Source organism: Bubalus kerabau, chromosome 19, assembly GCF_029407905.1.
Source record: "Bubalus kerabau isolate K-KA32 ecotype Philippines breed swamp buffalo chromosome 19, PCC_UOA_SB_1v2, whole genome shotgun sequence".
Lineage (NCBI taxonomy): Eukaryota > Metazoa > Chordata > Mammalia > Artiodactyla > Bovidae > Bubalus > Bubalus kerabau.
In genome coordinates, this window is record NC_073642.1 from 20566972 (window position 1) to 20582943 (window position 15972).

At 50.5% G+C, this 15972-nt stretch overlaps 1 protein-coding gene and 1 non-coding gene across 2 annotated transcripts; one reads left to right on the top strand and one right to left on the bottom strand.

The window, feature by feature from the left end:
- Positions 1-2146: 2146 nt before the first annotated feature.
- Positions 2147-6984, bottom strand: LOC129633747 (myeloid-associated differentiation marker-like). Its single transcript, XM_055555663.1, has 2 exons — positions 6192-6984; positions 2147-5863 (listed from the first exon to the last, which is right to left on the bottom strand). The coding sequence occupies exons 1-2, from the start codon at positions 6316-6318 to the stop codon at positions 5346-5348; spliced, it is 645 nt and encodes a 214-aa protein (XP_055411638.1). The 5' UTR covers positions 6319-6984; the 3' UTR covers positions 2147-5345.
- Positions 6985-15573: 8589 nt separating this feature from the next.
- TRNAC-GCA (transfer RNA cysteine (anticodon GCA)) lies at positions 15574-15646 on the top strand. Its single transcript has one exon. It is a non-coding gene; the product is annotated as a tRNA-Cys (tRNA).
- Positions 15647-15972: the final 326 nt, after the last annotated feature.

The following is a 15972-nucleotide window of genomic DNA, read 5'->3' on the forward strand; positions in this document are numbered from 1 at the left end:
GGGGGTGGGGGAGCTTAGTTCAAGCCCATCCCCTCACCCCCCACTCCAACCAGTATCTGTTTCCATAAATCCCTCCAGTGCTTTGCCTGGAAGGAGGGTGAGCTTCCTCAGGGAACAAAGTTCCCCCAAACCACCCATCTGGGCCACCAAGCTGCTCATAGGGTGAGGGGGTCCCTCAGATCTCTTCCCCTCCCTACATTGGCCCTGACCAGCCTTAAAGCCAATGACACCCTCTCAGCACTACTGCCAAGGGAAGTCACTCCCCTGGCTCCGTTTGCAGCCCCTGCCCCTCGTGCTCCCAGGTGTCCACTGCTGCCTGCAGCACGCCATCCCTCAGGGCACCCAGTGACCGCAGTGATCCATGTCCATGCTGAGCTGGGGCCAGCTGCCCATCAGCCCAGATGACTGCCCCTGGTTACACTCTTGTTACTAGTCTGGGATCACTACTTAGGCAAATCCCTTTTTAAAAAAAAAAAAAAGAGCTTGAGATTATTTCTGGTGGTGTGGGGAGAAGGAAGACTTCCAGAATATTCTGTTTCTGGATCCTGGCAGACTCTAGCAGGGGTCCCAAATCCCTCCATTGCTCTTCTCACTTCCCACGGGAATCTGGCACCCCATCTTTCTCCTCCCTCTCCTCCACAAACTTAATTTAAGCTTTGTTCTTGGTGTCAACCAGAAGTTGCTCAAATAATGCACAAAAGGACACTGCTCTGAGTCATTAAGCAAATAAGGCAGGGAAGCCCACAGTCCATTAGTAGGAAGCCCTTATTTTGTCTTGAAATAAGCATGATATGTTACGGGTATATTATTAAAAATGTGCATGTGCATGTTCAGTCATGTCCAACTCTTTGTGACCCCATGGAGTGTAGCCCGCCAGGCTCCTCTGTCCAAGGGATTTTCCAGGCAAGAACACTCGAGTGGGTGGCCATTTCCTTCTCCAGGGGATCTTCCAACCCAGGGATAAAACCTGTATCTCCTGCGTCTTCTGCATTGGCAGGCAGATTCTTTACCACTGAGCCATCTCGAAAATGCCAGTTCTTTTTTTTTTTTTTTAATATAACATGAGGACAGGGAAGCCTGGCATGCTGCAGTCCATGGAGTAGCAAAGAACTGGACACAACTGAGCGATTGAACAACAACAACAACAACATGAGCTTACCGCCTCAGGCTCCAGGCTGGATCCCCTGGCCAGGATATATTCCATTTCTTCAGCCTTTAGTGGAAATGTTTGAGAATTCCTGGATTTGGTGCTATCTCATTTAATCCTCCTAACAGCACCACGGCCTCGTGTGATGGACATCTCCAGGGAGGGGAGCCACTGAGAACCTAAACTCCCCACTATATTTGAGGATGTCCCCATTGTGTATTTGTGACAGACTGGGCTTCACCCTAATAAGAAACTTAAAAGGTCAGATAAATATTGGACCTGCCCCACAAGTGGGGCCTGGACACACACGTAGGGAGCAGGTAACAAGCAGACACAGGTCAGATTAGAATTCCTTCTGCGGGGCCTGAAGCAGCATCTAGCGTGTGCTTCCAAAGGCCGTGGTGCCTGGACCAGCTGACCTTGACTGTGCCCTGGCTGCCCAGCTCACTTCCTTCCTGTTCTGAGCCTGGTCCCTCCATAATAATTCTCCAAGCTACCCAGCATCCTTCTAGCACAGTTGTTCTCTGCTAAAGTTGCCAGGGAGATTCTCCACAGGGTGCAATCATGTCTAAAAGCAGGTGCTATTATCTCCATTTTCTGGTTGAGGAAACTGAGGCTTAGAGTGGCATAGACTGAGCACAGGACTACTGTGTGCCAGGCTGTGCTCTGGTCTCAGATCAGGGTTGGGGGACTTAAGACGTGTAAGGGGAAAGTCCCTGAGATGACAAAGAGGGACTGGGAGAAGCTCTCAGTGGCTGGAGAGAGAGACGATGAGGCTGGAGAGGTAGAAAGGGGTCTGAGCTCGCAGGGCTTTGGAGGTGATGTTTTGGAGTCTCTGTTTCATCCGAAGAGAAGCTTCCAAAGGTATCTTAGTTTGAGTTTAGTCCAAAACAGGCTTTGAGGGAAAGAATGGAAACAGGAATCAGTTAGAAGCTTATGGCAGGTGTCTAGCTGAGACAGATGGATGGATCTGGACCAGGTAGCCCTACAGAAGAGGAAGAGTGGGTGGATTCATGAGTGTTTTGTGAAAAGTGTCTGTGAAGGTGGTGCCATTGAGACAGGAAAGATGAGGAAGGATCAGCGTGTGTGTGCGGGGGTGGTCCGGAGGTTCAGGAGAAGTGATTGGACATGGTGAGTGTGAGGAGTCCTGAGACATCCAGAGGCAGAGATCAGGAAGCAGTTGGATTTGACTCTGGACCCCAACAGATCAACTTCGGAGGCAGGAATTCCAGAGTTTTCATCATACAGCCTATTCACTTTATTCAATATCTTCATAAATGCCTACCATGCCCACTCACCTAAAAGAGCAGCCTGGCCACTCATACCCACACACTCCAATAACTCTTCTCACCAGTTTTTCCTTCATCATGGCATTTATCATCCACTGACCTGATACTGTATACTGGTTGCACATGGTCCATCTTCTGTACTAGAGTGTCAGCTCTATGAGGACAGAGTTCTTGGTTCTCTGCTCTCTGTCCAGACCTAGAACAGTGCCTGGCACACACTCAGTGCACAAGGATATTTGTCTATTGAGTGGAGTCTTAAAGCCATCAGACTAGATGAGAACACACACAGATCATGGCACACAGAGAAGATGTGATTTGGCTCCAAGTCCTGAGGACCTGAGACCCTCAGATGATGAGGAGGAGCAGGAGGAGGGAGGGAAAGGGAGAGGAGATGCTGAGCCGAAGGGGCAGCTCTTCCTTTATTAAGATCGTGGTGACGGTGCTATTTGTGGGTCCCCACCTACCCTAGCCCAGGGCTGGGCACGCTGTCTATGGGATCTCAGTCCCCTTCTCAGCACTTTGATGGAGGAGAGCCTCATCTCACAGAGGGAGACACAGAGTCAGGAGGGCTGACTGAAGCTGGGGTCTCTCTAGAGCATCAGCCTCTCCTTCCCCGTGACTCCACTGAGAGCTGACTGTGCAGGAAGCAGGGGCCTAGGGTAGGGGTGGGGCCACAGCACACACTGTCCTCTGGGGTCTTGACCCTCACCTTGGGGCCACCTAGGAGGTGGGGGCGGCCTCCTCAGGTTTTCCCTGCCCTGGGGCATGCAAACCCCAGAGCCAGGAGCAGAACGTCAGGTCAGAGATTTCCTTTAGGAAAGCTTTTCCTCTGGGAATCCTGGCTCCTCTTCTTTCTAGGAAGCCTGACACTCTGGAAGGAACTTGGGCCGGGAGTCAAGGAGCCTGGGGGTCACCTTCCAGGCCAGGCTGCACCGCTGCCTCAGCCCCCTCCCAGTCTCAGCTCAGTGGCTGAGTGAGGGCATCTAGAGGGTCCCTGGAAAGTGAGTCAAGTTGCTTCAGTCGTGTTCAGCTCTTTGCGATCCCATGGACTGCAGCCCACCAGGCTCCTCTGTCCATGGGATTCTCCAGGCCAGAATAGTGGAGAGGGTTGCCATGCCCTCCTCCAAGGGATCTTCCCAACCCAGGGATCAAATCCAGTTCTCCTGCATTGCAGGCAGATTCTTTATCATCTGAGCCACTAGGGAAGCCCAAGAATACTGGAGAGGTCTCTGGAGCCGCCCCCTAACCATGTCAAAGACCTAGCCCCTCACATTTCCTGCCAGAGTATCCATCAGGCTGGTTCTGCCTGGAAGTCAGCCTGGAGGAGAGATAGTCCAAGCACTCTCCCTGGTGGCCAGTCATAATCAGACAGGCAGCCACACCCAGCAGCTTCCGAGGTTCATGAAAATAGTTAACAGTAGAAGCCATGACCCTAAACCCTAGAGCCTGGACAGGAGAGAATCCTGAGAGGTCAGGCTACAGCTCCCTGCTCTCCCAGACCAGGTTCCCAAAGGTCAGTGGTACAAATGGCAGGTATGGCCACTGTAAAGTTGAGTGAAAAGCACAGTAGTTTGATGTCATATGAACTTGGATTTGAATTCCCTGAGTTCTTAACCTCACCTGGAGCCCCTCATGCATGAGGTGGGCTGTTAGGACATATCCTTCAGGGCTGTGCCCTCTCTCTGCATGAACAGGTAGCCAAGGGAGATGGCAGGGGCGAGGCTGGACCAGTGACCGGAGTCCCCTGGAGGTGCTCAGCCCTTAGGCCAGTGGCTCATCCGTGGCTACACAGCACAGTCATCTGGCCCTCGGGCTGAGCTTCTCAAAGCGTGGGCTCCCTGCCTGCTGCACAGCCAGCTCTCAGTGGAGGAAGCCCCACCCAGAGGTCCTACAAGAGCACCCCCTTCTGCTGTTGGCAAGCTTGCCAGAAATATCCTGAGAGGGTCAAGATGCTAGGCAGGGTCTGATTGGTGCCTCCTTGCCCTTCCCCCAGCCCACCAGCCTCCCTGCAGGGACCCTGGGATAGGAGTCAGCCATACAGACAAGGGCCACATGGATGGACCACCTACACTGGCCCCCAAGACAGATAGTCAGGTGCCTGAGGCTGCAGGAGAGAAGAGACCCTCTTTTCTCCACTCAAAGGTGGATAGAGGAAGGCTGACTCTGTGATCCTTCCAAGAAGCTGCTCCAGGGTCAGAGAATGGACCCGGGCTCTGTTCTACACCAGGCTCCGGCCACAGTCTGAGCCTGGTGTCAGCCAGGAGGCTCTGGCTGGCCGGCTGAGGAAGCAGTCTTTGGCCGCTGCTCTGGGAGGCAGGGAGGCCAGGCCAGGCAGGGAGCAAGAGAAGGGCCTGATGCCTGGGCACCCGGGGTCTTCTCCATCAATTGTGTGTACTAAAGGGCTGGAGTTGGCCCTGGCCACTCAACAAGTGGGCTTGGGGGCCACAGCTCCTTCTCCCCATGTTATAGACCAGGGTTCTTGGCCTCCTTAATCAATAGAAATTGATTTGGTGCTGTCCAGGTGCAAGCAAGGGTTGCAGCAAAGGGCCCAAGATCGCAGCCTGTCTTGTATCCAGATCCCTGGACCCAAGGCGCCTCCCTTCCCTCTGCTTTTGGAGACAGCCTGTGGGGGCATCTCTCAGCTCTTCCCCAGCTTGTCCATCAAGGCTGCAGGGAATATGGAGACCATCTGGCCAATGATCCCGCCCCTGATCCTTCCTTTCCACTTGGTATATTTTTCAAACATTAATTTTGTTTTCTTAAAAAAGCAATTTGCTTACATGTTTCAAAATCAAAATGCTCAAAAAGGCCATATTCCGAAAAATCTCCCTTCTACCTGTGGCTCCATCCACTTTCCCCTCAACTCCCCTCCCCCACCAACACCAGGTATCTGAGTCTAAAAGAGGGCATCAAGGGACATCAGAAGTTGATGAAGAAACTGCAGGTGAAAAAAAAAATCCAGAGTCCCTGCGCTGAGCCTCAGTCCATACAAAAGCCTCTAGGATCAAGTACATCATGTCAGCCACATAAACCAGCAGGTTGATGGCTGTCAGGATGGCCAGTCGCTGGTCCCAGATGCAGAAAAAGGTAGTGAGTTGATCACTGCAGCTCATATCGCTGGACCGCTGGGGCTGCCCCCCCAGCTTCTCGTGGAACTGGTAGAGGGGCCAGACGATCACTGCCGTGAAATAGAGGAGGACGGAGAGCACCGTCTGCACCCACAGCAAACGGGGGAAGCGGAGGGGAAGCTTTTTGTCGTTGTCACAGTCACACCCATTCACGAGGAAGTTCACGGCCCCCAGGACGAAGCAGATGGCGTACACGGCCACACACCACACCAGGGCCGGCTGGTGCTGGTACAGGTCAGTGTTGCTGATGAAGGCGAAGATGACCCAGGCCAGATGGTTCTCCAGCCTCCTGAGCACACCTGGGAAGGTGGGCACAAAGCAGACCATGTCGCCGGGTCGGACATAGACCCAGGCCACTTCGATGGCATAAAGCAGAGCAGCCACGCAGGAGAAGGCGGTGGCGATGATGGCGCGGTTCTGGGCGGGGCCTGGAGAAAAGACCTGGATGTAGGAGGTGCCTGAAGATGAAGGAAGTCACGATACAGATGATGACGAAGTAGGAGGAATAAGCATGAAGAAAACCATCCCAGGAGCAAGGGAGGCGGGACGGCAGCCCACATAACTCCACTATGGAGATGATGAGGCTCATGGCAAAGCAGAGACACCAGACGAACATGCACCACTTACCCATGCCCTCCTTCCAAATGCCCAGGCTGGCCCCCAGCGAGAAGGACACGCAGGTGGAGAGCAGCTGCCCCACGCGGAGGAAAAAAACCATGATGGCCTTGGAGGCCAGGCCTGAGGACCAGCTCATGGTGATGGTGACGGTCCGGTGGTCAACGTCACCGCTGCTGTAACCTTGCTTGTTCTTCAACCAAAGCCTTGTAAACAGTTTAAACACAGCTCCGGATTTGACGTTCTGAGTTCAGATTTGGTTTGCCGGTTAAGCTCTGTTTGTGTCTCCGTTTTTTTCTCAAGAAAATATACGACCACTGACCCCTAGAACTGATGTGCTGATCTGAACAAAGTAAGGACCACACTCACCTTCTCATCCAGCAAGGCGGCCCTGGGGTTAATGTAAAGTCTCCCAAAATAGAAGCACAGCGCACCCCTGGCACACAGTCTGCGGCCGTTTCAGTTTTCTTCCTTGTATAAATTCCAGCTGAGCCTTGCGGTGTTGGAAGTTGGTTCTTTTGCGCAGTGATCCACCTTCTCCCCTGCCCGTCGGCTTGCTTAACATAAAGCTACTTTTCTTCTGCCCAAGACTTATCTCTCAGTACTGGCTTCTTCAGGGATGAGCAGTTGAGCCTGAGCTGGGTGACAATGTTATACATCCAGGCAGCAGCCAGGTCCCCGGGGTTCCTGCCCTCCCTGTCTTCCTGGGGCGAAAGGGACAGTGCGGCTAGGAAAGTCGGGCTGCCCGCTGCTCCCAGTGAAGATCTGTAGGTATTTTTCCAGCAGCTGTAAAACTTCCCTACCCCTCCCCACTCCTTACTCACAGCTTGCTTTCACTTTCTGTTGAGAGCAGGAAACTGGCCTCTGACGCAGCAGCCAACCTCTTGACCGAGTGAGTAAAAGAGCATGCATCCTGCGAGCCCACCTTCCCCGCTCTTTGGGCATATTCTTTGCTCTTTGGGACTATGCGGTCAGTAGGATGCTGCAGGAGTGGGGAATGGCTTATTTGTGACTCTGTACCACTCTCTTCCCAAGGAAGAATTGGTTTGGTTGCTTTAAATCTGTTCTGGGGGAGCCGGTGAAGTGGGGGGAGGGGTCTATATCCGTCCCTTCTAGAAGTCCACTGCCAATCTTGGCAGATTGGCAACACTAGAGCTATTACCTGGTAGGTAACCATGAATAAAATGCTTTTTTAATTTTAATACAGCCCAAGTCATGTATGTTTTCGATTCTGAAGAACAGTGGCCCTGGAATGAGCCTCTAAATTACTATTTTCCAGTTAGAATTCTTTTGTCAATGATCTGATAAGTGGGAGGCTTTCCTGTTACTCATGATAAAGATTCTTCCAACAAGGGCACCAAATTAAAAGCAAAAAGAAAATGAAACTGTGAAAAGCCTGCCTCCTTTCCAGGGGTGACTTTGCAGGCAAGGGAGGAAGAAGAGGGGGTCAGCTTTTTAGGGAACTGAATCCACACTGACCTGTATGGTTTCTGTCCTGGTGCCCCAGGCAGGGGATGCCTGGGTCTGTGCCCCCTCCCCCGTCTCTGGAGGGAGAGGGGTTCTAGTGCAGTGGCAGGGGTGGGAGGAAGAGCCTCAGCGCCCCCACAGCATGAGGAAAAAAGGTGGTATGAAGTAGTTTCTCCCTTTAAGATCCCACAGGACACTCAATTTGCCTGGAGTGTGTCCCTTACAAGGGGAGAGGGAGGGAAAGTGGATTTTCCCTAAGACAATTCCCTACAGGAGGCTTGAATCCACAAGGACAGCCAGTTGGCTGTTGTTGGACATACAGTCTTTTTTTCACCTCAGACCTACTAAACTGGAAAAAAGAAAATCCTCCATACCAAGATGATTCACAAAAAATGGTGAAAATGTTCATTAGTACTTTTTTTAACCCACCGCCCAACATGGGCTGATGCAGACATGGGTGGTGATTGTATTCACAGCGGAGGAGCGGTACCTTGACCCAGACAAATCCTAACAATTGTCTCTCGGTATTTGGCTTCTTGAGGACTGAAGAGACAAGCCTGAGTTCAGTAACACAGCCACAAGGTAAGGGGCCTCCAGAAGCTAAAAGAGGCAAAGAGGGACCCTTTCCTGGGGCATCAGAGACAGCACAGCCCTGTTGACATGTTGTTTCAAAACACTGACCTCCAGAACTGTGAGAGAATACATTTCTGTTGTTTTAAGCCACCAGGCTTGTGATAATAGCCCTAGGAAACCAAGATGAACTTCCAGAAATGAAAAATATATTATTTGTCATATATTTTTTATAGTTTTTGGAAAAACTTGCTCTAGAGCATGGTGGTCACATGGATCCCAGGATCCCTTGTCATATCCTGTGTCCCCAGTGTCTGAGACTCACTGGGAAGGGTCCACTGATCTAGAGAAGGGGGGTCAGTCCAAATACCCACAGGAGCCATGAGGGAAGGAAATAAGTAAAGGGGATGGAGAGGACTAGGGCCCCAGGAGAAGACGAGCTGCACCTGTTGGGGGTGGTGGAAAAGCAAGATGTGGTGTGTGATGATATGGTCTCATATTTATAAAACAGGGAAAAAAGATACAGATACTCCTTACAAACATGTGTGAATGTATGTACACACATGTCTACATATGATCAGAACCTGTGAAATGTGTTGAAGGCTGTACATGAAGTTGAGGACCTGGATGCTCCTGGATGGGGGGGTGGACGTGCCTGTGAGCAGGCAGGAAGCCTGGCCACACCCAAGAGAGGGAATGGGGCACTTTTGAGATGATCACAGTCCTGCTTTATGTCAATTAAACAGGAGTAGAAGAAAATGTAGAAAATACTAAACAGAGATGAAAATGAAAAATAATATAAACGGCAGAGCATTTGCTCAGCTTCACCCCACCCCAAGGGAACATAGCCCAGTGACACCAGATCTCCTGCAGCTTGAAAAGGAGCTGGAAATGTGGATTTTCAAGTGAAATTAAAACACTTTGCAGCTACCAAACACAATAGAAATAAATAACACCAATTCTATACCATCTCTTTCTGAAAACACTGAAGGGACAACAAACACATCCTTGGATCACCTCCAATACAAACTGGTTTGCAACCTCTCATCTGGAGCAAGTCAAGCTTGTATGTGCTATGTCCAGAATGGGGCCAGGGCCTTCTGGGTCCTCTGTGAGGGAGGGGAGAAAGAGAACAGACAGCTGGCATGGATTGAGTGTGCCATGTGACAGGCCTTCTGATAAGCTGTTCACATGATTTCGTTAATTAAAGTAGGTATTGAACCCATTGCACAGATGGGAAAACTGAGGCTCTGGGGAGACACTTTCCCAGGATCATCCAGCTATGAAATGTCTGCCAAAGGTCCAGAGCCTCCTTGTAACTCTGGTGACCATCTCACCTCCTCCTTCTCTGCCCTTCTGGCACCTCCTCCTTCCTTCCTTTATCTTGGCCATGACCTTCCCGGCTCACTGTCTTCCAGTCCACGTGCCTGGCTGCTGGGCAGGCAGGGCTCAGCCACATCCAGGCTGTGCTCTGACAGGGGCACTGTGTCCAGGCTCACAGATTAGAGTGGAGGAAGGGTTGCTGGGAAACTCAGGCAAACCTGCTTCTTCCCAGTTGGGCAACTGAGGCCCAGAGTGGGCACATGCCTTACCCAGGGTCACACAGCAGGAACACCGATGCCTCTCCTTCCCCAAGCCCTCCCTCTGTCCCACTGTGCACAGCTGCTCAGTCATGCCCAACACTTTGCAACCCCATGGACTATAGTCCACCAGACTCCTCTGTTCATGGGGATTCTCCAGGCAAAAACACTGGAGTGGGTTGCCATGCCCTCCTCCAGGAGATCTTCCCAACCCAGGGATCGAACCCAGGTCTCCCACATTGCAGGTGGATTCTTAAAACGTCAGAGCCACCAGGGAAGCCCAAGAATACTGGAGTGGGTAGCCTATGCCTTCTCTGGGGGATCTTTCTGACCCAGGGATCAAACCAGGGTCTTCTGCATTCCAGGTAGATTCTTTACCAGGTGAGCTACCAGGGAACCCCCTCTGTCCCTGGATCCAAAGCTGTCATTTCTCCCGGAAAGGAAATTCCAGATGAGTTCTGGGAGGTTGGTGGGAATAGACTGGCAAACAGCGAGCAGGACATCCCAGCCTCCCTCAACCCAGGACCCCTCCCCACCCCAGCAGTGCCCACTGGGAGGCCCGCAGGCTCCAGGGCTCAACTGGCAACTGGGGCTCAAGGAGCTTTGTGAGTCCAGGGAGGTCCTCAGGTTTGCTCTGTGTTTCTCTTTCCAGCCTCAGCTTGTCCCAGGGTTTATTATCAGCAAAAGCAACAAGGCCTCTGATGGCAGGAAGCTGGCTGTGGCTCAAGGTGCTGGCCCTTCGGCCATGGGGGCCTCTCAGCAAATAGTCCTTTGGAAACAGGGCAGCAGTCCCTGAGGAGGGGGCGGGCTGGGAGGGGCCTCACTCCCCCAGCACTGGACCCTGGAGGAGCCCCTGTGTGAGCAGGACTGCAGCCCTGGCTGGCAGGACTGTCTTGGGCAGGTGACCTGGGCAATTCCATGGTCTCCAGGGTCCCTGCCACTCTGGCCACGTGTCCTTGTCATAGCCCTGAAACCCCTTCAGGCCCCTGTTCTCCTATCTCAGTTCCAGTCCAGGCCCCTCCTCCATGCGGAAGGTTGGCTCCATGCCTGCATCCCTTCTGGATCAGAAGACACCTACTGGGCCGCCCCAGAGCCACTGGGGCCCTGGGATCCCCCCAGTCATCTCCACTCTGCACCCCCAACCCCAGTCCTGGGAACATCCTCAGGGTTGTCCTCTCCCAGGGGTCCAGCATGGGCCTCCTCTTTCAGCTCCTGCCCTTAAAAGGGGGTCGGTCATCCGTCCATCCCCACCCCCTCCCTGGGATGCCCTGAAAGGCTCCACGTCAGCCTCAGACACAGTGTCCTTGTTCATTTCCAATCCCTTCTTCCCAGCTTGGAAGCTGCTAACCAGTCTCCCAGGCCAGGAAAATCCTCACAGGTAGGACTACTCCCAGATCTTTCCAGACTCCCGCCTGGATGGCAGTTTTGGAACTTAAGAGCTCAACTGCTATGCTATGCTATGCTATGCTAATTTATTCTGTGTTTCTTCCATGATGCTTCATGATGCTTGGAATCATGCTGAGCTGGTGGTCTCCCTTCCCCAATGCAGAAGTCACATATGAAGGCAAAATTGGGGGAGGGGATTCACAACAGTCCCTACTTCCCACGTCATCTTGTCCCCAGGGCCTTGTTCTCACCCCATGGGCTCCTCCCTGTTCAGACCTGAAGCTGCCCTCCTCCGGGTGGGGCTGTGTCTCCTCAGATGCAGCTCCTTCTAGTGATGCTGCGGGGAGGACGGGCCGGGACACATGTCTCCAGGTTACTGTGGAAGGAGGCCGTGGGCCTGAAGGTGGGTCCTGGGTCCCAGAACTCCCACCCACAAGAGACCTGCTGACATGTGGGCTGTAGAGCAAAGTGCTCAAACCCACAGCTTTGCTATTTTATTCTGGGGTTTACACTTTTATAGCCTTTTCACCTTAGTTTTCTCATCCATGAATGGATTATCAGATTTTCCTGGTGGTCCAGTAGTTGTTTCACTGAAGGGGGCACAGGCTCAAACACAGGTTGGGCAATTTCCACATACCATGCAGCGCAGCTAAAAATAATTGCATTAACAATGCAATCCACTACTTCTTTTCTGAACTCATGGGCTCAGATGTGCTCGTTATTCAGAATTTTTAAGTCAGACAGGTACATGGTGAATCTACTCTATATGCCATAACACTCGGCCTTGTGTCTCAAAGCACCTTGAAATAAACACGTTAGTGTTTTGGCAACTGAATTATAATCAAACATGTTAGTATTTTGGCAACATAAATTGTCTCAACTTTGTTCAAGTCAAAGTTTGTTACTAAACAATTAAAAACTTTTTTTTTCAATCTGGGGAGAGTTGAAACTGGGGATTGTAGAAAACCATCACTGTAACCAGAGCTTCCCAGATAGCAATAGTGGTAAAGAATCCACCTGCCAGTGTCGGAGATGCGAGAGACAGGGGTTCGATCCCTGGTTTGGAGAAGATATCCTGGAATAGGAAGCAGCTATCCACTCCAGTATTCTTGCCTGAGAAATCCCAAGGACAGAGAAACCTGGTGGGCTACAGCCTATGGAGTCACAAAGAATCAGACACGACTGCGCACATTCTTGTACCCTGTATGGCTGTAGATAATGGCATGCAGTGCAAAGAGTTAAAAAATGTGCTTAGCTTTGTGGCGAGACTCAACCCACCTTTGAGATAAGACAAGTCTCTTGACAAAGCCAAGGGTGACGGGTGGGGAGAATAACTGTAGAGCAGCTGTGCTGTTACCAAGTGTCTGGTTCTAACTCCACAGATTCTGAGCCTCAGCCATCACAGGGCCCTGTGTCATTTCCAGACGTCTGACTTAATCCACCTCCAGAGCTAGGTCTTTCTCTGATGGGTCCTCAGCAAAGACCACTGCCGTACTGGTGTCGGTGATATGCCTGACCATCACAGCACCATGTCCACCAATAGGACATTCACTTTGTCCATCTCTTTGGACACCATATGGTTCTACCTCTGCCTGCTGCAGCTGTTCTCCACTTGTGTGGCCTTCTCGCTGGTGGTCAGCATGGGCACTGGGAGAGGGGATGTAGGCAACTGGTCCATGGCCATCTGGTGCTTCTGTTTCACTGTGACCCTCATCATCTTCATTGCTGAGTTACGTAAGCTCCGGTCCCCCTTCATTTCTTCTGGTACCACCTCCTCAACACCTACACCTGCTATGCCACCCTCTTCTACCTCTCGGCCTCCATCATCTACTCCATCACCTTTGTCCAGTTGCTGTTTGGTCACCAAGTCGTGTCTGACTCTTTGTGACCCTGTGGACTGCAGCATGCCAGGCCTCTATGTCCCTCACTGTTTCCGGAGTTTGCCCAAGTTCACGTCCAGCTGTGCAACATGGAATACAAGCAGCCCGTCAAGGTTGTGCACACCCTGCTCATCGTGCTCCTCTACATCAGCGCTCTGGTCCTCTGGCCACTCTACCAGTTCTATGAGAAGTTGGGTGGGAAGCCTCAGCGGTCCAGTGATGAGGAGGACTGCACTGATGGGCTCACCGCCTACATGTGCACCTGGGACCAGCAGCTGGCTGTGGCCGTCCTGACAACAGCCAGCAACCTGCTGGTTTTTGTGGCCAGCCTGGTGTACTGGGCCCGCCAGCTCTCTGTAGGAACTAAGGCTCTGCCCAGAACTCCTGATTCCCTCTGTTCATAGGAGGTATCCTCACCAAGCTCTGACATCCTCTGACATCCTCAGTGGATGTGAACTTGGACAAACTCTGGAGACAGGGAGGGACATAGAGGCCTGGCATGCTGCAGTCCACAGGGTCACAAAGAGTCGGACATGACTTGGTGACTGAACAGCAACAACGTTGTCTGATAGTCTCTTCCTGGCTCCCTGTTGCCTTAATGGTCCAGGAGCGAGTGACGAGAATGAAGACAGAACACGAAGTCTGGTGCAATGGGTCAGGGGACCTGCAGCCTCTACTGGACTGAGGTGCAGAGTCCACTCTGAGTCCAGTTTTTATTCCTAATTGCAGACTACAAGACTTTCTTCGATCTTATCTTTCTCAAGACACGTGCTGTTTTAAGCACGTACTCCTAAATGTCGTGGACTACACTGACATAGTCCAGATCTCCTTGTTTTTACTCCAGGCCATTCCCTTCCAGGCTAGTCTCGGGAACAATCAGCAAGTACGTAGGCAGTCTTCATGCCTGGCGCCTACCCGGTGTTCCAAAGTCCATGTTTTTATGATCCCGGTCATACTCCCTTCTGGGTCTGGCCTTGGGGTTTGTAGCAAGGGTATTATTCTAAGAAAAACATGAAAGATAATCATTAACATAGTTTCTTAAGATATGTTGTTTTTCCAGATTCTACTTCTGTGGAATCTCTCAAGGCTGGGTAAGTACATTATTAGGAATTCCCAGTAAATCTCCCCCTTTTTATTTTTGCAGGCGTAGATACACCAATCGAGCAACTTCTTTCTTCAGCAGTTCTTGGATGATTTCTTTCGGTTTCTCTTATCATCTGAGGATTAGACACAAAACAGTCAAAAATATACATCCCGATATTATAGTACTAAGCAATCCTCCTCCTACAGGGGTTTAGTTTATATAAACCTTCCTCAATTTCTTCATAAGAGTTTCTTCATAAGAGTTCATAATAAGTTTCTGGGAGTAGCTGTAAGTGAGCATTCTGCATATTAGAAATAGTAGCCTGTAATTGGGAAATATCTAAGGATAGATTATTACAAACGTGTCCTCTCAAATGTTTAGATAATTGATCCCAAGTATATGCACTTTGATTACACTTATCAAGTGTGACACGAAATGAAGAGATATTCCAGTCACACTTCAGATGAATTTGTAATTTTAAATTTTGTGCTCTGTCCCCTAGTAGGAGAACCGCATTTTCCGAATCAACCAATTGTCCATTAGCTTCTGGGCCTGTGTGAGTTTGACTTCCCCAGGCAGAACTTGCATCTCGGTGCCACTGCTGTACAAATGCAGTCGTTTGTATAGTTTGATGCAGTGGCACCCCGGCTACTGCCATGGTTGTGGCTATAGCAATAATTCTCATAATAGCTACTATAAGGAGTCCAATAAACCTTTTGGAATGTTGCAGTACTTTCTTTATAACCTTTAAAAGAGCATGTGTTTCAAGGGAGCCTTCCCAAGGTCTGGTTTGATTTATTGGAAGCCATATCCCTAATCTTCTTAATATAACAAATGAGTGATTAGAATTATAAAGTGAAGAATTTAAGCAGGTACATAATTTTCAGTCCTGGCAAGAAAGTTCCTGTACACTTTCACTGATAGAAATTGTTCCTTTCAAGAGCACATAAGGATCTCTCATGCAAGCCTGAATATAAAATGTCCAATTTGTACTGGTATTAAATGTCAGTGAATAATTTGTCTTATCAGAATAATATCCATCCCAAATTTGGAATCTTTTAAGACTTAAAGCTAATTTCCAAATCCCTTCTTGCCCTCTTCCTTGATCTAATTGTGGGAAGGGGGTGACATGCCACTACCATGCCATATAATTGGATGATCTGAAGAGTGGTGAATTAGTATGGTTAAAGACTTTATGCCCCTGCCAACGCAGCCTTTTGTGAGGATAGCAGAACTGCTTTTGATGAGAGCAATTAGAGACTGCATACCCCTTAGGGGACCAGTCCCATACAATTCCATAGGAACCATTAATCAAAATTATTCCCTCAGTCCCGCTGCAACTATCCCACTGAATACGATCTTGCTTTTCAGTCCACAGCTTGTGATGCTTGCATAAAGGTCTGTCCAATTTGGTGTCATTATGGGGTTCCCTGGTGGCTCAGATGGTAAAGCGTCTGCCTGCAATGCAGGAGACCCAGGTTCAATCCCTGGGTCAGGGAAGATCCTTGGAGAAGGAAATGGCAACCCACTCCAGTATCCTTGCCTTGAGAATCCTGTGGAGGAGGAGCCTGGTAGGCTACAGTCCACAGGGGTCACAAAGAGTCGGACACAACTGAGCGATTTCACATCGGGTTCTGAGTTGTTATAAGCAAAACTCAGACCACAGAGAAGATGTAGCTGAACCTTAACATAGTTACTATTTAAGGAATTAGTGGACAGCCAGGCTTGCACAGACAATTTAAGACATCTTGTAGTTGGTCCTATACAAGTTGGCCAGGATTCATACCCATAAGTAACATTGAAGGGAGTCCCTTCCTCTTGTTTAA

What these genes read in the sequence shown, in the direction of transcription:
- LOC129633747 (XM_055555663.1), bottom strand. Translation starts at nt 6,318, where the DNA reads ATGAGCTGGTCCTCAGGCCTGGCCTCCAAGGCCATCATGGTTTTTTTC. An exon ending in CATTTGGAAGGAGGGCATGG is followed by an intron (nt 5,864 to 6,191) that starts GTAAGTGGTGCA and finishes CCACCTTCCCAG; the next exon opens with GTGTGCTCAGGAGGCTGGAG.